The sequence below is a fragment of the Eurosta solidaginis genome, chromosome 4 (assembly GCF_040869045.1).
Source record: "Eurosta solidaginis isolate ZX-2024a chromosome 4, ASM4086904v1, whole genome shotgun sequence".
Classification (NCBI taxonomy): Eukaryota; Metazoa; Arthropoda; class Insecta; order Diptera; family Tephritidae; genus Eurosta; species Eurosta solidaginis.
Window position 1 is genome coordinate 176,153,992 of NC_090322.1, and position 20,203 is coordinate 176,174,194.

At 39.7% G+C, this 20,203-nt stretch overlaps 1 protein-coding gene across 3 annotated transcripts in view; it reads right to left on the bottom strand.

Annotated features, from left to right (window-relative positions):
- sws (patatin like phospholipase domain containing sws) overlaps positions 1–20,203 on the bottom strand; it is a 90,114-nt gene that overhangs the window by 42,189 nt on the left and 27,722 nt on the right. For all 3 annotated transcript variants that reach the window (XM_067783920.1, XM_067783919.1, XM_067783918.1), the window contains exons 2-5: positions 2,664–3,398; positions 1,939–2,586; positions 980–1,206; positions 346–911 (exon numbers count right to left, since the gene is read on the bottom strand). In XM_067783920.1, the coding sequence (XP_067640021.1) occupies positions 346–911; positions 980–1,206; positions 1,939–2,586; positions 2,664–3,398 (2,176 nt within the window). The remainder of the gene's footprint in view (positions 1–345; positions 912–979; positions 1,207–1,938; positions 2,587–2,663; positions 3,399–20,203) is intronic.

Sequence of the window (20,203 nt, forward strand, 5' to 3'; positions counted from 1 at the left end):
CCGATGTGTATCCAAGGGAGTTCCGTAATGAGCTCGAAACAGCTAAAGTTATCCCAAAAGCGTAGCATTAGTCTTCCTTGCATGGTCGCAAAGCTACAGTATCTAAACCCGAAATAGAGCCTTGCGGTGTCTCAATTGCACAATTATCAAGACCTCAATGACCTGGATACCAAATATTAGGGCCTTTTTTTAGTTAGGCGAGCAGAACTATATTGCTAACTAGTAGATCCTTCTCGACAATTGGCTATCGGCGTGCCAAATTTCACCTAAATCCATCCAGGCGTTTAGTGTAATTGAGCTACAAATTCCAAACGAAAGATAAGATAAACTATAAAAAGTACTTACCAATGGCGCACAACGAATGATACAATTCATAAGTAAAGGCTGTCATCGGTACATCATCACTGACCGGCACTACTGCCACAGTAGAGTATTTATGTGTGACCGGATTGGCTTCTAATGGAGCCGCTGTGCTAGCATAACGTGTCTGCATCGTACCCAAAATACGATGGCTTAACAAACTGATCAATTTCGTAACAACAATTGGATAGCGCAATTTAATTGCATTGAAAAGACCTTCCGGCAATTTCGCCAACTCCGAATCACGTACAGCCATTACAGTTGTTGTACGACAAGTTTCTGTTATCATTTCTACCAATCCGACAAGATCACCTTTGCCATATTCACCGACAATCTCTTTTTTACCACTTGTTTGTGTTATCACTGAACGCATACGACCACTTAATACAATATAAGTACTATCACTATGCTCATCTTGACGATAGACAGCACGTCCAGATTCAAGGAAAACCCAATCGAGTGCGTAATCACATTGACGTACCAGGGGTGAAAGGCGACGTACTTCGCAATTGCCTAGATCTAGAACAATACGTGGACGTTCGCGCATTATCCTACGTATAAGAGCATATATATATATAAATTATTATTTCTTTCAAATTTCCAATTGTAAATTACTTACGCATAAACACCCGGTCTTCGTATAAAAGCTAAGCGAGAAATGTATTTTGTTTTAATTGTATATGTGCTTGCTTCACCTGTGAGTACTGCCAATGCGCCAACAATTTCTCCAGCATGCACTGTGTATATATAAACATCCGAACGCTTTGTTTGTACTGAGCGAGTTACGTCTACGTTACATTGATATACATTCAAAGCACCAGTGAGCACAATCCATATACAAATATCCTTATGATATAAAATAGAAAATTTGTTTAATATAATTTTATGTTACTCATGTTGTTGTTGTTGTTATGTTACTCATGTTATGTTATTTTAAGAAGAATGACTCCATATATTAAGAAAAAACTGTTACATCGCTGCAAGTTGGGGTGGTGAGAAGTCACGGTAGTGGGACCCAGATAGCTTTCTGATAGGCGGATAATTATACACCATCCTCCCGCGAAATAAGAGTCATTGTTCCTGTCATTGTTCTCTATTTTCGCTTTGCTCGGCTCTATAACATTTTGTATTCATCTACCTTCCATTTTTCCCAGAAAGTCATGGCATGTCATGATCATGGACTGGGATCGCCATATTAATGCCAACAAATCCCTTTTCAGGGATGTATTTAACGCAACCGGAACGTTTTGTTAGGAAATTCAAAAAAAAAAAAAAGCTCTTGATGGACATCTGCTACTGATTAATTATTAAATGGATGATTCCGTAGTTGAACGCGGCAAGGTGAAGTGGTGCGCCAACTTGGCCTTCGCCCTAAATATCCGAGAAAAGATTATCAGAAAATACCCTCACCCACTATACAATTTTACTTTAAAGCACAGCCAGCGGCAATCAGATGAAGGAATCCAGTAGCTCACCACCCAAACTATAATTAACATGTTCACATCAGTATATTTATATCCCGCACTCAGAAACCCGAAATGGATCGATTATGCTACTTTATTCCCCTACTCCACTTACATCTACATTTCCTTCATTGATTAGCGCTATATTAGCTTGCACTTCAGCCAATTCAACGTGAGGATCGATGAAAGCGCGATCCTCTTCCGGCAAGCCGAGTTCACGTAGAAAACAATCCAATGCATAACCGCGCAAGCTAGACAATTCAGCATTTGCAGCATTGGCTAAAGCTTCAGCATTTACGAGGGAATAACGACGTGCCACTAAATTACCCATACTATTTGTACGGGAACTAGCTAAGGTTGAAGGTTGTGCGCTACCGGTAACACTACCAGCGCCAGTGTTAGGCGCAGCCATGTTACTGCTGTTTTGAGTTGATTGTGTTGCAGCATTATTAGAAGCAGCGTGAGAGTTCGTATGACGTTCTGCATCATGTGCCAAATCGACCAGCATATCGGGTGGTGGCATATAATCCGACAATGAATGCTGTATAGGGTCTGGTTGTGTGGAACGCCGATAAAGTGGCGATGTTTTCAGTATTGTAGCACCAGCACTCTTCTTAATGCGCATATGACTTTGCACCAACTCCGAATTTAGACCGAGATATGTGCGCAGGGCAGTAAAGAGTACGCGTTGCAAGCGTACCATAATAACTTGAATAACGCGTATCATAATATCTGGATTTTCGTTGAAGACTTCTTCAAAGGCCTGCACAAAAAATAATGATGTAAGTTTAGATAACGAAAAATATGATAAATCTGCATAATTTATAAACTAGAACTTACTTGCATTGGTAGCCGTATGACAACCGATTTCTCCATAGCTTTTGCTGTGACAGTTTTATAATAGCTCGGATTACCAGATAGCACATCAATGAAGCTCAAAAGCGATGTCACGGATTCACCTTTTTTCACTGTTTTCAACGATAACCCAGTCCCATCGGCATTCGAAATGAAGACATGCACCACACCAGATTGTACAATGAAAACACTATCATCAGAATCTGTAATCTTGAACAAAAAATCACCAGGTTCCAAAGTCAATACTTCGGTGTGCTTGCAGAGCTTGAGAAATATGGGTTTTTCAAAGTGACCAAATATGCGTATGCTTTGTAGCATGTAGAGTGCATCAGGCGGCACACGATCGGTACCTTCCATTGTTTCTTGAAGGTATTCGGCTGGTGGTTCAGCCGTATTCAGCAGCATTGGTATATTCTCACGACGTAGCTGTAGGATACGTTTCGCGAAACGCATAACCGCTTTACGTTTGCGTCCTTGCCCGCCATATACTTGGCCGGATACATTTTTCACCTTACGCAACATTCTTCGGCCGTAAAAGAGCATTTTGTCACGTTTACGAAACCGTAATCCGGTCATATCACCGGCAGCTCCTGTTGATGTGCCACGTATTTGTGCTTGTAAGAGTTCTTGACGTTGTTTATTACGTTGCCATCGTTTGTAGAGGATATAACAAACGATGAGGCTGAGTGTCAATACACCGACGGAAATAAATAAATAGGCCTGAAAATAAAATTAAAATAAAAGAGCTACTTAGTTGAGATGTTAAAAAATGTTGAAGCATTTAAGCGATAGATACATCTTAACTATAAAAACTATGATCTACCATGAGCAAATAATGCTTCCGACTCAGAATAATATTTAGGTTATGGACTCAATTCAGTCTATTTGAGGTCTTCACGGACCAGCCAGTTCAACCTAACACCGGCATCGTAGAGGGTGCAACTTACAAACATATTTTTATCCAAAGGGGCCAAGTCATTTTCAAGCATAGTAACGGATGTATGAAAAAAATGTTATAAAATTAGGTGGTAACCCTAGGTAGCTACCAAACTTAATATTAGCCATCATCCCGTCGTAATGATACGGAACCAGATAAAGAATTTGGCATGTAAATGCAACAACAACGATTTGACCCAGATAAATCCAGATCAAAGTTTGTGCCCGTGATACATACGTGTTCCGATACGTGATCGAAACTCATTTTTTAAATCACAATAGCTTTGAACTGGTCGATCGGATTAATGGCATATGCGAACTAGCGGCAAATAGTACTCGTTAGAACCATTTATTATTATAATCTTTAGAAATAGTTTGACAGCTATCAAGCTATCGCTTGATTGAAAATGGTTTCAGTCACTGTTCGTAACACCTAATACGAGCCCTGCTTCAATTTATGAGCCAGATAATTTGTTGATTTATTGTCTTTCTTAGTTTGGCAACACTGCCTTAATTTCAAAAATATATGTCGCTGCCTGGCCTTGGGCTATCCTCGTATTCCAATGAAATGTGATCCAGATACGGATAGAGATTTAACATGCAAAAGCATCAACAATGTGACCCATATGGATCAATTTGTTGTTGCATTTGCATGTTAAATTACTATCCGTATCTGTATCACGCTTCATTAGAACGTAACATATTGTAACGAATTTAGTGCAATTCCTCTTATTTGCAACTTTCTGTTAACGTTCGAATCACTAAACTGTTGAATAATTAACTCCACTATTCAATAATGCAAAATGGCCTTTATTAGCCTACTTTCAAAATAACACTACTATTGCTCGCCAGATAGCATCTTACATCAAACTGATTGTCGCGCCTCTACTGTTGCTGCCTTTTATACTCTATGATTTCCTCGTTGCATCTTCTAGGCGCTTCCAGAATTTACTTAGTTACTGCTATAAAATTATAACTACAGATGCACGTGTATAGCTTCTCATATGCGCGTGTATTTGTGAGCGATACTTCCACAATTATAACTGCATACTTTTGGCAGCATCTCAGATAAGATATCTGCATGTGTATGTGCGTCTCTTCTCCTCTGCGTGTACGCACATATGTGTAGACATAATTATTGATCTATTGATATGCATACAAGTCACCGCTTAGCTTAGATCGTCCCGATCAGACAAATCTCTCGATCTAAACGCTGCCAGCCTTTCCAAATGAACCACTTTCATTTTGGTTCGTGGTTTGCCAATGGTTTGTATGCGGTACACTACATCGTTGGTCCGTTTTATAACTTTGTATGGGCCTTCCCAATTACACTGCAATTTCGGGGACAAACCTTTTTTCGTTGTGGGTCGTATAACAGCACCAAATCTCCTTCCTGAAACCCTTCCGAATTAATTGCTTTATCGTACCTCGCTTTTATCTTGTCACTCATAATCTTGGCTCGTTGCCTTACCAGATCGTGTATCTCTCTCAGCTCTTCTTCCAAGACACCAGTGGATTTCTTGGCATTTCTCTCCGCCTCGGCATCTATTCCATACTTCAAATCAGCTGGCAGTCGAAGGTCATTGCCAAAAATTACCTTTGCGGGAGTTTGGTCCCGTTGTCTCATGCACTGCCGATCGGTAAGCCATCAAGAATAATGATATGTGTGTATCCTTATGGTACTTATGGTACTTGTCTACTACTTTCCTTAAATGCTCCTCCAATGTTCTATTGAAACATTCCACCATACCATCGGACTGAGGATGCAATGCAGTTGTCCGTGTTTTTCGAATGCCCAACTTCTTACACATTTCCTGGAACACAGCTGATTCGAAATTCCTGCCTTGGTCAGAATGTAACTCCATTGGTACACCATACCTCGCAACCCAATTGTTTATAAACACTTCTGCTACTGTTTCCGCTTCTTGATTTGGGATTGGGTATACCTCTGGCCATTTGCTGAAATAATCCATAACCACCAGTACATATTTGTTTCCGCAGTTGCTAGTAGATGGACCTGCGACATCCATAGCGATTCTTTCAAATGGTGCACCTGAGTTATATTGCTTCATCTGGCCATGACTTCGGGTTTTGGGCCCTTTCGCTCTGCTGCAAACCTCGCAGTTCGCAAATCCACTCAGTGACCGACTAACGGCAACCAACCCAATAGAATCTCTATTTAATCTTCTCGAGCGTCTTCGTGATTCCAAGATGACCTCCGATTGGACCGTTATGCAGCTCGCTGAGCACGTCAGTAATCCTCTTTCTGAGAACAACTATCAGTTTCTTCTTGCATTGACCATCCCATCTCCCATACTCGATGCAAGCAACCGGATATCAATTCTAAACTGTTCCACTGTGCCCAATATGACTTCGCAATGGGACTCTGCGGACATCTCCTCTCTGTTTGGCCTTTCGTTTCGTTCGAGCCCTTGCATAACATGTGACAGATCTGTATCTTCCAGCTGACACTTTCTTAGTTGTTCCTTGTCCCATTCATCCGTACACGTTATAGCCATTAGCCGGACATCTATAATGTCTTCTTTAGCCTCGGCCTTTGACCAGTGCTTGCATTCCAAACTACATGTTCTTCGTGACATTGCATCAGCATTTCCATGGGTACTACCTTTTCGATGCTCAGTGGAAAAGTCATAGCTTTGTATTCGCTCGATCCACCGTGCCAATTGTCCTTCAGGATTACGGAACTGCAGAAGCCATTTCAACGCTGCGTCATCTGTCCTGACGCGAAATCGCTGGCCGTAGAGGTATTTGTGAAAATGTTTAATGCTCTCTACCAATGCTAACAGCTCTCTCCGTGTAACGCAATAGTTCATCTCTGGTTTTCCAATCGAATGGCTGTAATATGCAACTACTACCTGTCCATCGACCAGTTGTGATAAAACGCCTCCTATAGCATATCCACTCGCATCTGTATCTAGAATAAATGTTGCTCCTGGAATCGGATATGCTAAAATTGGGGCAGTGCACAAACGCTACTTCAATGTTTGGAAAGCCAGTTCTTGCTCCTTCTTCCATTCAAAAGCTTTATTTTTTCTTGTAAACTCATGGAGGCTATGGGCTACGCTGGAAAAATTTGGTACAAATCGGCGGTAATATGTGCACAGCCCAAGGAAACTTCTCAATTCATGTAGGTTCCGTGGTCTTGGCCAATCCTTTACAGCCTCTATCTTTTCGTTCGCAGTGCAGATGCCCTCTGTCGTTACCTTGCGACCCAAATAGTTTACTTCCTTTTTAAACAGCGCACACTTTTTGGGACTTAACTTCAGACCAGCGCCAGCTATTCTCTGGAAAACTTCCTCCAAGTTCTTAAGATGTTCTTCAAAGTTCTTGCCCAATACGATGATGTCGTCCAGGTACACCAAGCATGTTTTCCAATGTAGTCCTTTCAGTACCTGGTGCATGAGTCTCTCAAAGGTAGCTGGTGCATTACAAAGTCCAAAAGGCATCACTGTAAATAGCCAAAGATCATCACCGACACTGAAGACTGTTTTCTCTTTATCTTCCTCCTTCACCTCAACTTGCCAGTAACCGCTTTTAAAGTCCAGTGTGGAAAACGATTTCGTACAAGATAGCGAGTCCAGAGTGTCGTCGATTCTTGGCAATGGGTAGCTATCCTTTTTCGTAACGTCATTCAACTTCCGGTAGTCCACGCAAAACCTAATTTTTCCATCCTTCTTCTTTACAAGTACTACCGGTGAGCTCCATGGACTAGCTGATGGTTCGATGACGCCGCTGTCGCTAATTTCTTGTATGATTTAACTCACAACTTCCCGCTTCGCCAGTGGAACACTACGTGGAGCTTGACGGATCGGCCTCACATCTCCAGTGTCAATTTGATGTTTCACAACGATGGTGCGGCCTGGTTTGGAACCATCCTGGTCAAATATGTTCGCGTACTTTAGGAGCAGTTGTTTTCGCCTACTCTGATAGGCTTCCTCTAGCCCCTGCGTCCATGCTGTTATGTCATTTGAAAGATCAGTATTACTAGATGAAACGTGTTCCTGGACCTGTTCACAGTTAATAACTACTTCAGCCTCTTGGCATCTTCCCAAAATAGCTCCTTTGGTCAGTTTGAGTGGTGACTTGAACTCATTGAGTACTCTTACCGGAATACGTCCATCTTGTTTTGTCATAGCCAGGGTTTTTCCTACAAGTATATTCAGTGCTGATGTGTTTGTTGCTTCTACAACCCACAATTTGTTTGTCCCACAATCTCCATCAACCTTTTGGTGGTATTTGCTGACTCTCTTCCACCAGCACTCGTTTACTGCTGTAGCCTCTCTCGTAGCCGAAATTAAGTGGCACATCCATGTTCTTATATCGCATCGTCTTGCTTTGCATATCGATCTTATGCCTTGGTCGAAAGAAGTCCACTCCAATTATGATTTCATCAACAATCTCTGCCACTATAAAATTGTGTACTACCGTGACGTTCCCAATTGCTACTTCACATGCTACTTCTCCAATTACCTGGGTGTCCTCTCCGGTGGCTGTACGTAATCTTGCTCCAAGCAATGGTCTTATCTTCTTGACTTATCTTGTTTGGTTGATTTTCCGACAGGGTGGATAAATGATGTATATTGGAACGATTTTCCGTCATCCCTTGTCAAATTTGGTTTTGAGACAAACCGGTTTCGCCGTTGTGCCATCATCAGTGTCGATTTTCGTTCTCCTTAGCTTATCTTCTTGTTGACTAAATCTGATCGAATGATGGAATGGGATGCACCCGTATCTACAGTCAGTAATAGTTCCTTTCCATCCACATGCCCTTCCAACAGTAAGATTGCTTGACCCTCTTCCAATTTGCGAGATAGAGATTATGGGGCATTCAAATAAGGGAGCCAGCTGTTGCCCCTTGCGGCTGACTCGCTTTAGTTTAACGATTGATTGGTCTTGGAGATCTGCTCATCTCCTTCAGCTCTGCGTTTACGGCCACCCACATTGTTGGAATTGTTAGGGTTGGTGTTGCAATAACGCGTAATGTGCCATGGCTTTCCACACTTAAAGCATTTGACTGCATCATTATTCTTCTGCTGCGTACCCTTCAATGCTTCCAAAATTTTGTATACCCACTCTGGTCTTTCTACTTCCACACGATGAGCCTTATATGCTGGTTTACTCAATAGGCAGGCAGTTTCCTGAGTCAATGCATGTGATACCGTTTCAGCAAATGTCAGCTTTGGGTTTGCGTATGTAGCTCGCTTCGTTTCCACGTCCCGTATGCCATTTATAAAACTCTGGATTTTTACCCTCTCGGTGTATTCCACGGGTGCGTCCGCATTTGCGATATGAGCCAACCTTTCAACATCCGAGGCAAACTCCTGCAAAGTCTCCTTAGCTCTTTGGTGACGGTTTTGCAACTCAATTAGGTATATCTGTTTTCTATTCTCGCTTCCATAACGTCTCTCGACAGCGGCCATCAATGCTTCATAGTTGTTCCGCTCTCCTTCGGGAATCGTCTGTAGGATATCGGCTGGTGGCCCCTTCAATGCTACGAATAGAGCTGCAACTTTATCTTCAGCATTCCAGTTGTTCACTGCTGCGGTCTTCTCAAACTGTAGCTTAAAGACCTGGAAAGGAACAGAACCGTCAAAGGATGGTGTTTTTACCTTTGGATTACTCGTTGAAACTGCTGGGCGATTTAGTTGTAACTGCTCGATACGTCCTCTCAAACTGTAAAATTTTTCTATCCTGGGCCTCCAACTTCGATGTTACCCTTATCTCCTGTGCCTCCAGCTGCGAGGATATGCGGGCCTCCTGTGCTTTCAACTGCTCCGCCAACTGAGATGTCATATATGTCTTTTGCTCTTCCAGTTGGGATACCATATATGTTTTCTGTTCTTCCAGTTGAGTTTCCTTTTGGATGTAATCTGTGTCGACATTTGTGAAATACGCGTTTCTTGTGCATCAATTTTTGACGTTATGCGGTTCTCCTGCGATTCCAGTTGGGATGCCACTGTCGATGTATGTGCAGATATTGCAGCCAATACCACGTTCAAGTCTGTGCTGGTAACTGCCTGCGATGTTTCGTTTTTCTCCTCCAATTTTGTTGTCTCATCGCCATCAAGATGAAAGTCATACTCTTCCATGTCAATTCCTTCTAATTCCATTGCCTCTCGTAGTCGTACCTGAAGTTCGAGTTTAATGCCTGTTGTATTCAACCCACGGCACTCCAACTCCTTCTTCAGTTGCTGGATCTTCAATTCACTTAACTTTGCCATGTCCTTGTTGTCCTCTGGAATTTATTCAACAATTCCTCTTCTGATACCAATTGTAACGAATTTAGTGCAATTCCCCTTATTTGCAACTTTCTGCTAACGTTCGAATCACTAAACTGTTGAATAAATAAATCCACTATTCAATAATGCAAAATGGCCTTTATTAGACTACTTTCAAAATAACACTACTATTGCTCGCCAGATAGCGTCTTACATCAAACTGATTGTCGCGCCTCTACTGTTGCTGCCTTTTATAATAGCCGTGTTTTTTTACACGCGTATACGTTTCGTTTGCGCGTGAAAAAAAACGCCTATCCTCGCTTAGATAATGCTTAGGAGACCCATCTAGCGGCTGTGGTTAAACAACTAGCTACAGCAACAGGGTGTACCGAAAAGCGGAGACACAACGCTCTGATGGCCATAGGGTATAACATATAGCTGAATCAGTTGCGATGAATTGTGGAAACACATAGAATACATAGAATTAGTGTAGAGGGTGAAACAAAGACACATATTTCAGTTACATCTGAGTATAATGCCTATTGAAATTTAGTAGGACAAAATTTATGCGCAGCAATTTCAGAGGTGTATTTAAGGTTTGTCTCTTAGCAGTCCATATAAAGTTTAAGCGTAAACGAATATACGCGTGTTAAAAAACAAGGCTAATAATAATAATAATAATACCCAACGGATTAATACCCTCCAAAGCCCGCCCAACCGACGCGAGGGGCGCATCCGCATGACGCGCGGATTTGTTTTTGCTTTTGCCGAGTTGTTGATAGGCGGAGGTTTGTTAAGCGTTGAGATCTAAAACTGTTCAGCTACAGAATAAAAATCATCAGCTAAGTATTATAAATACCAGTTAGAAATTATGCATATACTACATAGTTAAGTAAGTGAACTTTTTAGTACGTAAATTTTTTATTTTATTTATTTATTTTTGTTACGAGTTAAGATAGGATAGGACAGTTTTCTGGTAAAAAGTGAATCCGTTATATCAAATGAACAAGAATTAGTGTTGAAATCATGACACAAACACCGAAAAGGTTCATTTAATTCGAAATTAGTTCTACACTGCCTCAAAAGAAGAGGTTTGTAATGTCTTGACACTCGTGATGGGACGTTAAAGTTTACTTCGTTTAAGAGAATTGGGCTAGAAATCAATCCATTCAGTAGTTTAGCCATAAATATTACGCCTAGCATTTCTCTACGACTTGCAAGAGTTGGAAGATTGATAAGCTTCAACCGACTAGTATAAGGGGGAAGATTATACGCAGAGTCCCACTGAAAATTTCTTAAAGAGAAAAGTAAAAATTGCTTTTGTACTGATTTAAGTCTATCTTCATGAACTCGATATTTAGGATTCCAGACTATTGATCCGTATTCTAATATTGGTCTAACTAAAGTGGTGGCCTTATTCACAGTACCATTAATATGAAGGTTGAAACTAAGTTTAGTATCTATCGTGACTCCCAAGTCCACAAAATAGTTTACTGGTAAAAGACAAAAATTACACTGGTCGACGGCCAAAATTTACCAGAGACGCCGTTATGAAATTCGTATGTAAAACCACCAAAATCGAGTTGATTTTTGATTCTATGGTACCATTTTTGAGATATTTGCAATTTACCGTTATTCGAAAAACCAAAAAGATGGCTCCCTTTAATTACGTATATCTCACGAACGAGTCAAGCAATTGCAAAAACGTTTACAGAATCGGAAATACGATAAAATTTTCTATAAATGCATCATACATTGTTTTTTTGCTCAACCAGATAATTTTCGAGATATTAGCTTATCATTTCAGATTTTTGGTTTTTTTTTTATGAAAAAATATGAAAAAAATTACTCTTTGCGAGGGCAGCATTCCAAAACCACAACTTTCTTTTCTTTACGTAAAGCTCTGTTTAATTAGAAAAAAGATAAGCTATCATCGAAGAAAATCGATGCAAAACTACGTAAGTTATAAGCGATCAAATAAAAATACCCAGGTTGCGCAATTTCAACGTATACCTCAAAACGTATGCATGGTATAAAGAAGAGTAAAATATCTAGCTATGCTCTGTTTCTATTTAGTTAAAAGTTCAATTTATGAATGAAATTACCCATATTTTTAACTTTTTTTTAAATTTATTTATGTTTATACTATAGTCTAACAATCTTTATCTTAATTTGACTTTACTATGTAGTCGAAATAATTATGTGTTCTAGTTTGACGCTTATTCAGTTTAGGATCGGTTTCCTTTATGAGAAACCAGCAGTAATCACCCATCATTGTGACGTCCCAGAATCCTTGATATCGATTCTCAATTAATTTCATTTGCTGATGAAACCTTTCGCCATGTTCGTCACTTTCGTCGCCAAGATTTGCCGGAAAAAAGCTCAAATGTGAGTGCAGAAATTGAATATTTAAAGACATATTTACGCCTGGAAAGAAAATATTAGTTATAGAATTTTGGGAAATTAATTTTAATAAGCCTTTAATATTTACCCATTTTCGCATAATTATTGATTAAGTCGTTCAATATCTGCTCGTAGTTAGGGCTTTTGTGTCTACCGAGAAGAGAAGCAACGACCTTTTCAAAGGATTCCCACGCTGCTGCCTCAACTGATGAGAGTAGTCCTTTGAATTGATTATTGTTGATCAACTTTTTTATTTGTGGTCCAACAAAAATACTTTCCTTTATCTTGGCTTGAGAAATATCTGGAAAAATTGTTTTCAAATAGTCGTATGCTTCGCCTTCTTTGTCCAAAGCCTTAACAAAGTTTTTAATGAGACCGAGCTTGATGTGTAAGGGTGGAAGTATGATTTTCTCTTTCTTGACAAGAGGGGTGCATTTGATGTTATCCACACCAACGATAAACTCGACTCTTTCCGGCCAATCCTTTCTGACGTAGTGGTCCTTACGAGCTCGGCTATCCCACTTGCAGAGGAAGCAGCAGTGCTTGGTGTAGCCACTTGTAGACCGCATAGCATTGCAACGACTTTGAGATCAGAACATATATTCCAATCATGCTCTTCATATTTGATAAATTTGAGTAGTTTTTGCATTTCCTCGTAGGTTTCCTTTGTATTTACTGCATGTGCGATCGGGATAGAAGGCTTTTTGTTACCAATATGCAATAATACAGCCTTCAAACCCAGTTTATTGCTGTCTATGAACAATCGCCGATCTTTTGAACCATATGTTTGACCAAACTCTTTGAATAAACCAGGAATGTCGTTGCAGTAGCTTATACTGTCTTTCTTGGTATAGTGTTTGGAAAATGGTTCGTGACGAGTTCTACAATATATCACCTTAACATCGGATGACACAAATTTAAATTGTTGCATACGAGAAGTGTGGATCTCGGCCTTTTCCTTGGATAGTTCCAAATCTCTCATCCAATCACTAAGTTGTCCTTGTGACAGTTCAGTACAACTTGATTCCCCGCACTCAGATATTACTGTTGACAATGGAACTGGATCCGCAACTGCCGTTGAATGTAGTGCTGGTAATGTCACTGTAGGTACGCTGGCATAGGTTACTCTTCCTGATCTTCCAACGCCAAGTACTTTTGTTTGACAAATATAACACTCTATTGAATGGCAAGTAGGTTCTCTCCATATCATTGGTGTATCAAATTTTATTTGTTGTCCTGATTCCGACTGAATCAATTCTACTCGACACGATGTACACAAAGTATTCGGTGTCCATGGTTTTTCAGCATTTTTAGGCTCAATGCCAAAATACTTGCGAGTATAAAGTTTTGATATGATCTGAGAACACTCGTCTTCGCCTTATGATAGTATATTGGCCACACATGAAACAGAGCATATCTGGATCGTTATTACACTCAAATTCTCGCGTCCTTTTACTCATTTTATTGTTTTTTAATAAATCACGGTTTTGAAGTTTGAATTATGAACTGAACTATCTCCGGCGAGCCTTGCAGATGTTATGAAGTTTCAAGGCGCATTAACTCATATTTATACTCGGAACAAGAATAAAATTGAAAAAATCAAATCTTACCTAGACAGAACTTATTTACTTAATTGGCGCTTAACCGTCTAACCTAGACAGATAGGTTCCTTTTTATACGAAGCCGGGAAAAGAAAATACTACCTGCTTTAGATGTAGGCTTTAAAAGTTGTCTGTGTCTTATAATTTTGAAAATCTACCTGCATACTTACCCATAAGTGACGGAAATACATGTTTATAACTACATGCCTACAGCAGGTAGGTTTCGAACCCAACCACTCTTCCTTTCGATGCAACCACTCTACCTACTATAAAACAATTCGAGTATTAAAAGTACTATTTGATTTATTTAAAGAAAAAGTATTATCATTGTTATGGTGTTATTCGTTTATCCGGATAATATCCCATTTGCACTTTATACCTTTAATATATGTATGTATACATACATTGAAGTTGCGCAACCTGGGTATTTTTATTTGATCGCTTATAACTTACGTAGTTTCGCATCGATTTTCTTATCTTTTTTCTAATTAAACAGAGCTTCACATAAAGAAAAAAATATCTACAAAAAAAGTTGTGGTTTTGGAATGCTGCCCTCACAAAGAGTAATTTTTTCATATTTTTCATAAAAAAAAACAAAAATCTGAAATGATAAGCTAATATCTCGAAAACTGTCTGGTTGAGCAAAAAACAATGTATGATGGATTTATAGCAAATTTTATTTTCTTTCCGACTCTGTAAACTTTTTTGCAATTGCTTCGAGAGATATACGTAATTAAAGGGAGCCATCTTTTTGTTTTTTTTGAATAATGGTAAATTGCAAATATCTCACAAACGGTACCATAGAATCAAAAATGAACTCAATTTTGGAAATCAGGGGATGATTTTACATACGAATTTCATAACGGCGTTTCTGGTAAAGAGAAAAAGTTGAAATTCGTGGTCCAGTGTTATTAATTACATAAGAGGCTGCTGGCAAAGATCCCCGAGAGAGGGCCATGAATTTACATTTATTGAGGTTAAGCTTTGAGTTCACGTTGCACCAGGTAACTAGGCAGTTTAAATCCGCTTGAAGCAAGGGGCGTTCTTCGATAGACGCATACGACCGAAGAAGTTTTACATCATCGGCATACATTAGGAGTTTGGAATATTTTATTGTGGTACAAATATCATTAATAAATAGCAAGAACAGAATTGGACCTAGATGACTGCCCTGTGGGACGCCAGAGGGAACATCAATGACATTAGAAAGAGTATTTTTAAAAATAACTTTTTGCGTTCGACCGCAGAGATACGACGAGATCCACTGGGTGAGACCAGGTTGGAAACCAAGCCGATTAAGCTTGTAGATAAGTAAAGAGTGGGATACTTTGTCAAATGCTTTACTGAAATCTGTATAAATAACATCGGTGTGAAGATTTTCTCTAAATCCATTTGAAACATCAATTGTGAATTCAAGTAGATTAGTAATGGTAGATTTGCCTTTACAGAACCCATGTTGCTGTTCTACAATCAAAGTAGAAATGGAAAAAGTTAGCTGGTTGGTAACTATAGCTTCAAACAACTTTGGTATGGCCGACAACTTAAATGCATTCAGCACATTTTTTAAGAAAGCAAGTGGGAATTAAATCAGGACCGTACTTGTAAGATTCCTTCAAAGACGTTAAACAGGGATGCACCTTAACGTTAACCTAATCGTTTATCAAAAAATTTCCACCGTTTCTGTTGAAACACTTCGAAATATTATCGATAAATAAATTATCAAGATAAATTGTATCTCGTTTTTAACCGAAACGAAAAGCTTTCGTTAACGTTAAAAACGTTAACAAAAACGTGATACTTTATGTTTGAATTGTGCTGGCAATGCTATAGCCATGGTGAAGCCGTAAGGTGGTAACAGCGAACGGACATACACACACAAACTCCATGTAATTTGTTTTTGTAATTCGTTGGTGGTAATGTCAAAAATACTCTGAGAAATGTTCGTACTGTCAAAATTCATGAGAAAAGTTGCAATCAGCTTGGCTAATGCTTTCACCTTTAATGACTCCGTCATCAATCAGCTTTGCCAGCATAGTTTGAAATTAATAATCAACATAAACAATTTGATTTCGTTTTGATAGGGCAGAAAACGAAACAAAATCATTTCGTTAATTTGACGTTCTTAACGTTAATAAACGAAACGAAATGACTTTGTTTCGTTTATTAACGTTAATTATCGTAACGAAATGATATCGGTTCGTTGGTTAAGCATGCCTGACGTTAAATATGAAAAAACCTCATGAGGAGATATTGCTGGAATATTAACTGTGTTAAGTGAGTTAAGTTGAAATGGATATTCATTTGAAAAAGAGTTAAGTTCAGCGGAATAGTTGGACTTGAAAAATTGTGCAAAGAAATTAGCAATGTCTTGGTCGTCGCTAGACAAACCTTCCTGGTATTTTAAAGCAGGCGGAAACCCTTTAACCCTTCGTTTAGATTTAACGAAACCATAGGATTTCGGATTGCAAGTTAAATTCCTTTTCATCTTGCAGATATATGTATTATAGCACTTTTTGTTTAATTCAAAATATTTATGACGCAAAATAGAGTACTGCAAGTAGTCGGAGTGAGAGCCCGACCTTTTGAATAATTTGAAAAAGCGCGATTTTCTGTTTTTAAGGACCTCAGCTCTTTAGTGAACCATATTTGGACTGGTTCGGTGGACACACGTTTTCTCATATGCGCGTGTATTTGTGAGCGACACTTCCACAATTATAATTGCATACTTTTGGGAGCATCTCAGAGAAGATATATGCATGTGTTTGTGCGTCTCTTCTCCGCTGCGTGTACGTACATATGTGTAGACATAATGATTGATCTATTGATGTGCATACAAGTCACTGTTTAGCATCGGCTTAGAGATGATTGTATCCCTTAGTACTGCTAATATTCGTTACAATACGTGTATGTGTTAAATGAAACACAAGAGCGACATCTGCCTATCACAACTCATGTATACAAAAATTTCACGACCTTTGCTTCTCAAGTCTCCCAATGATCCAGAGCATTCCCGTTAAAATTGAGCGCGATACGGAGCTAAATAACTCACTGGATGATGGCTAGTATTTTTTTACTTGAAACCTGATTTAAAATACCTTTCGTTTGATACCCAAATTTGGTTTAATTTAAAAAAAATCAAATCAAATCAAACCTTGTAAAAACAGCAAAAGTAACAGCATCAAAGTAATTGAGCTTAAATCTCAGCGTGTTATCTATATACAAAATTTCTTGAGGATATATTAATGAAATGAAACGAAGTACCTGCTGTCATCGAGCAAAGAGTCAGCGCATATGCGCCTTGGCAACCACGCTACTGTTCGCAGCCATAATTTCGAAATAGTAAAAGACTTCGTTTATTTAGGAACCAGCATTAACACTAACAACAACATAAGCTCTGAAATCCGAATCGAACAATCACTCTTGCCAATAAATGCTACTTTTGACTAGGTAGGCAATTGAAAAGTAAAGTCTTCTCTCGGCAAAGGAAAAGCATACTATACAAGTCGCTTATCGTACCCCTCCTGCTATTGGCGCAGAAGCATGGACCATGACAACATTAGATAAGCGGCTCTGGGAGTATTCGAGAGAAAAGTTCTTCGAAAGATTTATGGACCGCTACGCGCTAGCGATGGCGAGTACCGAAGAATATTTAACGATGAGCTGTGCGAGCTTTACGCAGATATCAAAATAGCCCAGCGAATTAAAACGCAGCTGCTACGCTGGCTTGGTCATGTTATGCGAATGAAAGATGACGCTCCGGCTAAGAAAGTGTTTCTATCGGAACCCGCCTATGGATGCAGAGGAAGAGCATGGCCCCTACTCCTTTGGAAGGGCCGGGTAGAAAACGATTTAAATTTCCTTGGTGTGACCAATTGGCGCCAGTTGGTAGAAAGAAGAAGCGACTGGCGCGCCTTGTTGGATGGCCATAACAGTTAAAACAGTTAAGCGCCAATTAAGTAAGTGATATTGGGTGGCAACCCTGTGTTCAAATGCGGCACGAATACTTATTGTGCAACCTTGTAAAGGATTCCAAGCAGGAACACCGAAACAATAGAGATTAAAATATGGCGTATTATCGACAAACAAACAAACTTTGATCCAAATGTATCCATATTTATACGCAAATTGATATAATAATAGCAGGTGGCAACCTCACTTACAAATATAATTTTTGAAATACGACTTAAAACACATTTCCTTTCCCAGAATGGCATAGCACATTAAGTTTTTGAAAAATTTCAAATAAGTTGAAAACTTTCAAAGGCACCCTTAATGGCAACACCTAGGTAAAAAGTTTTGAGTGTAATAAGCTATCTATATACCAAATCGATTATGTCATTTCCAAAAGTGTATCGGATAAACAAATATTGAAGAAGTAAATGGATGTTAATATTGAAGAAAACGGAAAAATTGGGGACAAAGACGGACAAACGGGGAAAAATTTGGAATTCAGCCGAACACTTGCTGTCGATTCTAGGACTGGTGGGCCACTGAGACAACACCGCCTCTTGGAGGACAGTCAAATCTTTTTCGATAGCTATCTGCGCATATGCAGTGTGCTTCAGCCTTCTGGGCACTAGTTTATAGCCATAACGAGTTACCGGTATAAAGGGGGGCAGGTGTTGTTACAATTAGACAAAACCTGGTAAACGAAAGGGACAGAACCGTGGGTTACGCCATGAAAAAATAATATTTAAAGAACAAGCAAGCAGGTTATGGTAGGTGCATAGAGGTGCCCTCAAAAGTATCAAGAATGTAGACAGGAAGGCCAATAAATTCAGCAAGAGAAACTGAAGTGATTAATTGTGAACCCATTGCTTTTTCCAGCTGCCACGGTATCTGGACAGCGTGGTCGATTATGGTTTTGAGAGCCAAAAACTCAAGCAGCGTCTTGAAATTGGCAGGGCATATGTTCAGCCTTGCTTGAAGCTCAACCACAGGACATGAGGATGAATTGAGCAATCTTACCCGTCCTTCTATATGGTGCCGAAGCATGGACCATGACAACATCAGACAGAGCGGCTGGGAGTGTTCGAGTTCGAGAAAAGTTCTTCGAATGACTTAAGCACCTCTACGCATTGGCGACAGCGAATAACGAAGAAGATTTAATAATGAGCTGTACGATCTTTATGCAGACACAAACATAGTCCAGCGAATTAAAACGTAGCGGCTGCGCGGGCTATACGATGTTATGCGAATGAAAGATGATGCTTCGGCTAAGAATGTATTTTTTTCGGAACCCGCCTATGGAAGCAGAGGAAGAAGGCGGCCCCTACTCCGTTGGAAGGGCCGGGTAGAAAACGATTTAAATTTCCTTGGTGTGGGCGATTGACGCAAGTTAACGCAACGAAGAAACAACTGGCGCGCCTTAATGGACGGTCATAACCGTTTAAACGGTTAAGCGCCAATTAAGTAATGTAAGTAATGCTAGCAGCACAAGGTACGTGTCTAGAGGCAATCTTAAATGTTATGTGATTTCCAATCTACGGTGAAACCGCCCAGTAAGCCATCTACCATACTTAGTTAAGAAGTCAGTCGTTAACTTATGTGCATAGATAGCATTTCACATTGTCACTAAAAGTATTACACTTCTGAATAAGGCAAAAAACTGTCCCCCAGCGGCTAGGGGGCTTAGAATGTACCCGCGGCAGGTATGCCTATCGTAAGAGGCGACTAAAATACCAAATTTATGCAAGGGGTTGTGTAGCGCGACGCTTTAAAAGAGTTGCCAGCGCAATTTATAGCTTCTCCAACCCAATTGGCAGCCTCACCAAGTTCCTCATGGATCTAGGGGGTGGAAAAGCGGGGAAAAAGCTGATCCGCTTTGGATAGGGTTCGGATTTGCATCGAGATTTTTCAAACATCTAATTAAAAGGAACTGTTATCTATTTAAAAGCACAATTCGACCGCCACTGGTTGACACTGAAAAGTACTACGAAATGTCTTTAAAATACTGATCTTTACTAACCAGATCTCTGTCTAATGTCTTTCAGATTGATCCATACTAACTAGATGTCCGCCGACCCATATTTTCTGGAATATCTGTAAATAAAAGTCCCTCCGCGATAAATTAATAAACTTACTACTGTCACTGTAGCCCCCTCAGCTAGAAAAAAGTACCAATCCTAATATGGAAAATCTCGTCTTGATTAAAAATTACACAGCATTAGTGTGCTGTTGTTAGATGCTTGGCAACTCTGAGAACTGAATACACGTCAATGGTGGTGATGTATGATGTTGAGAAATCGCAAAGAATTTTATATACCATACACATGCATACATACCTTACATATACGTGTAGAGGGCTCCGCGCAAAACTTGTAAATACATAGAGATCCATCATTTG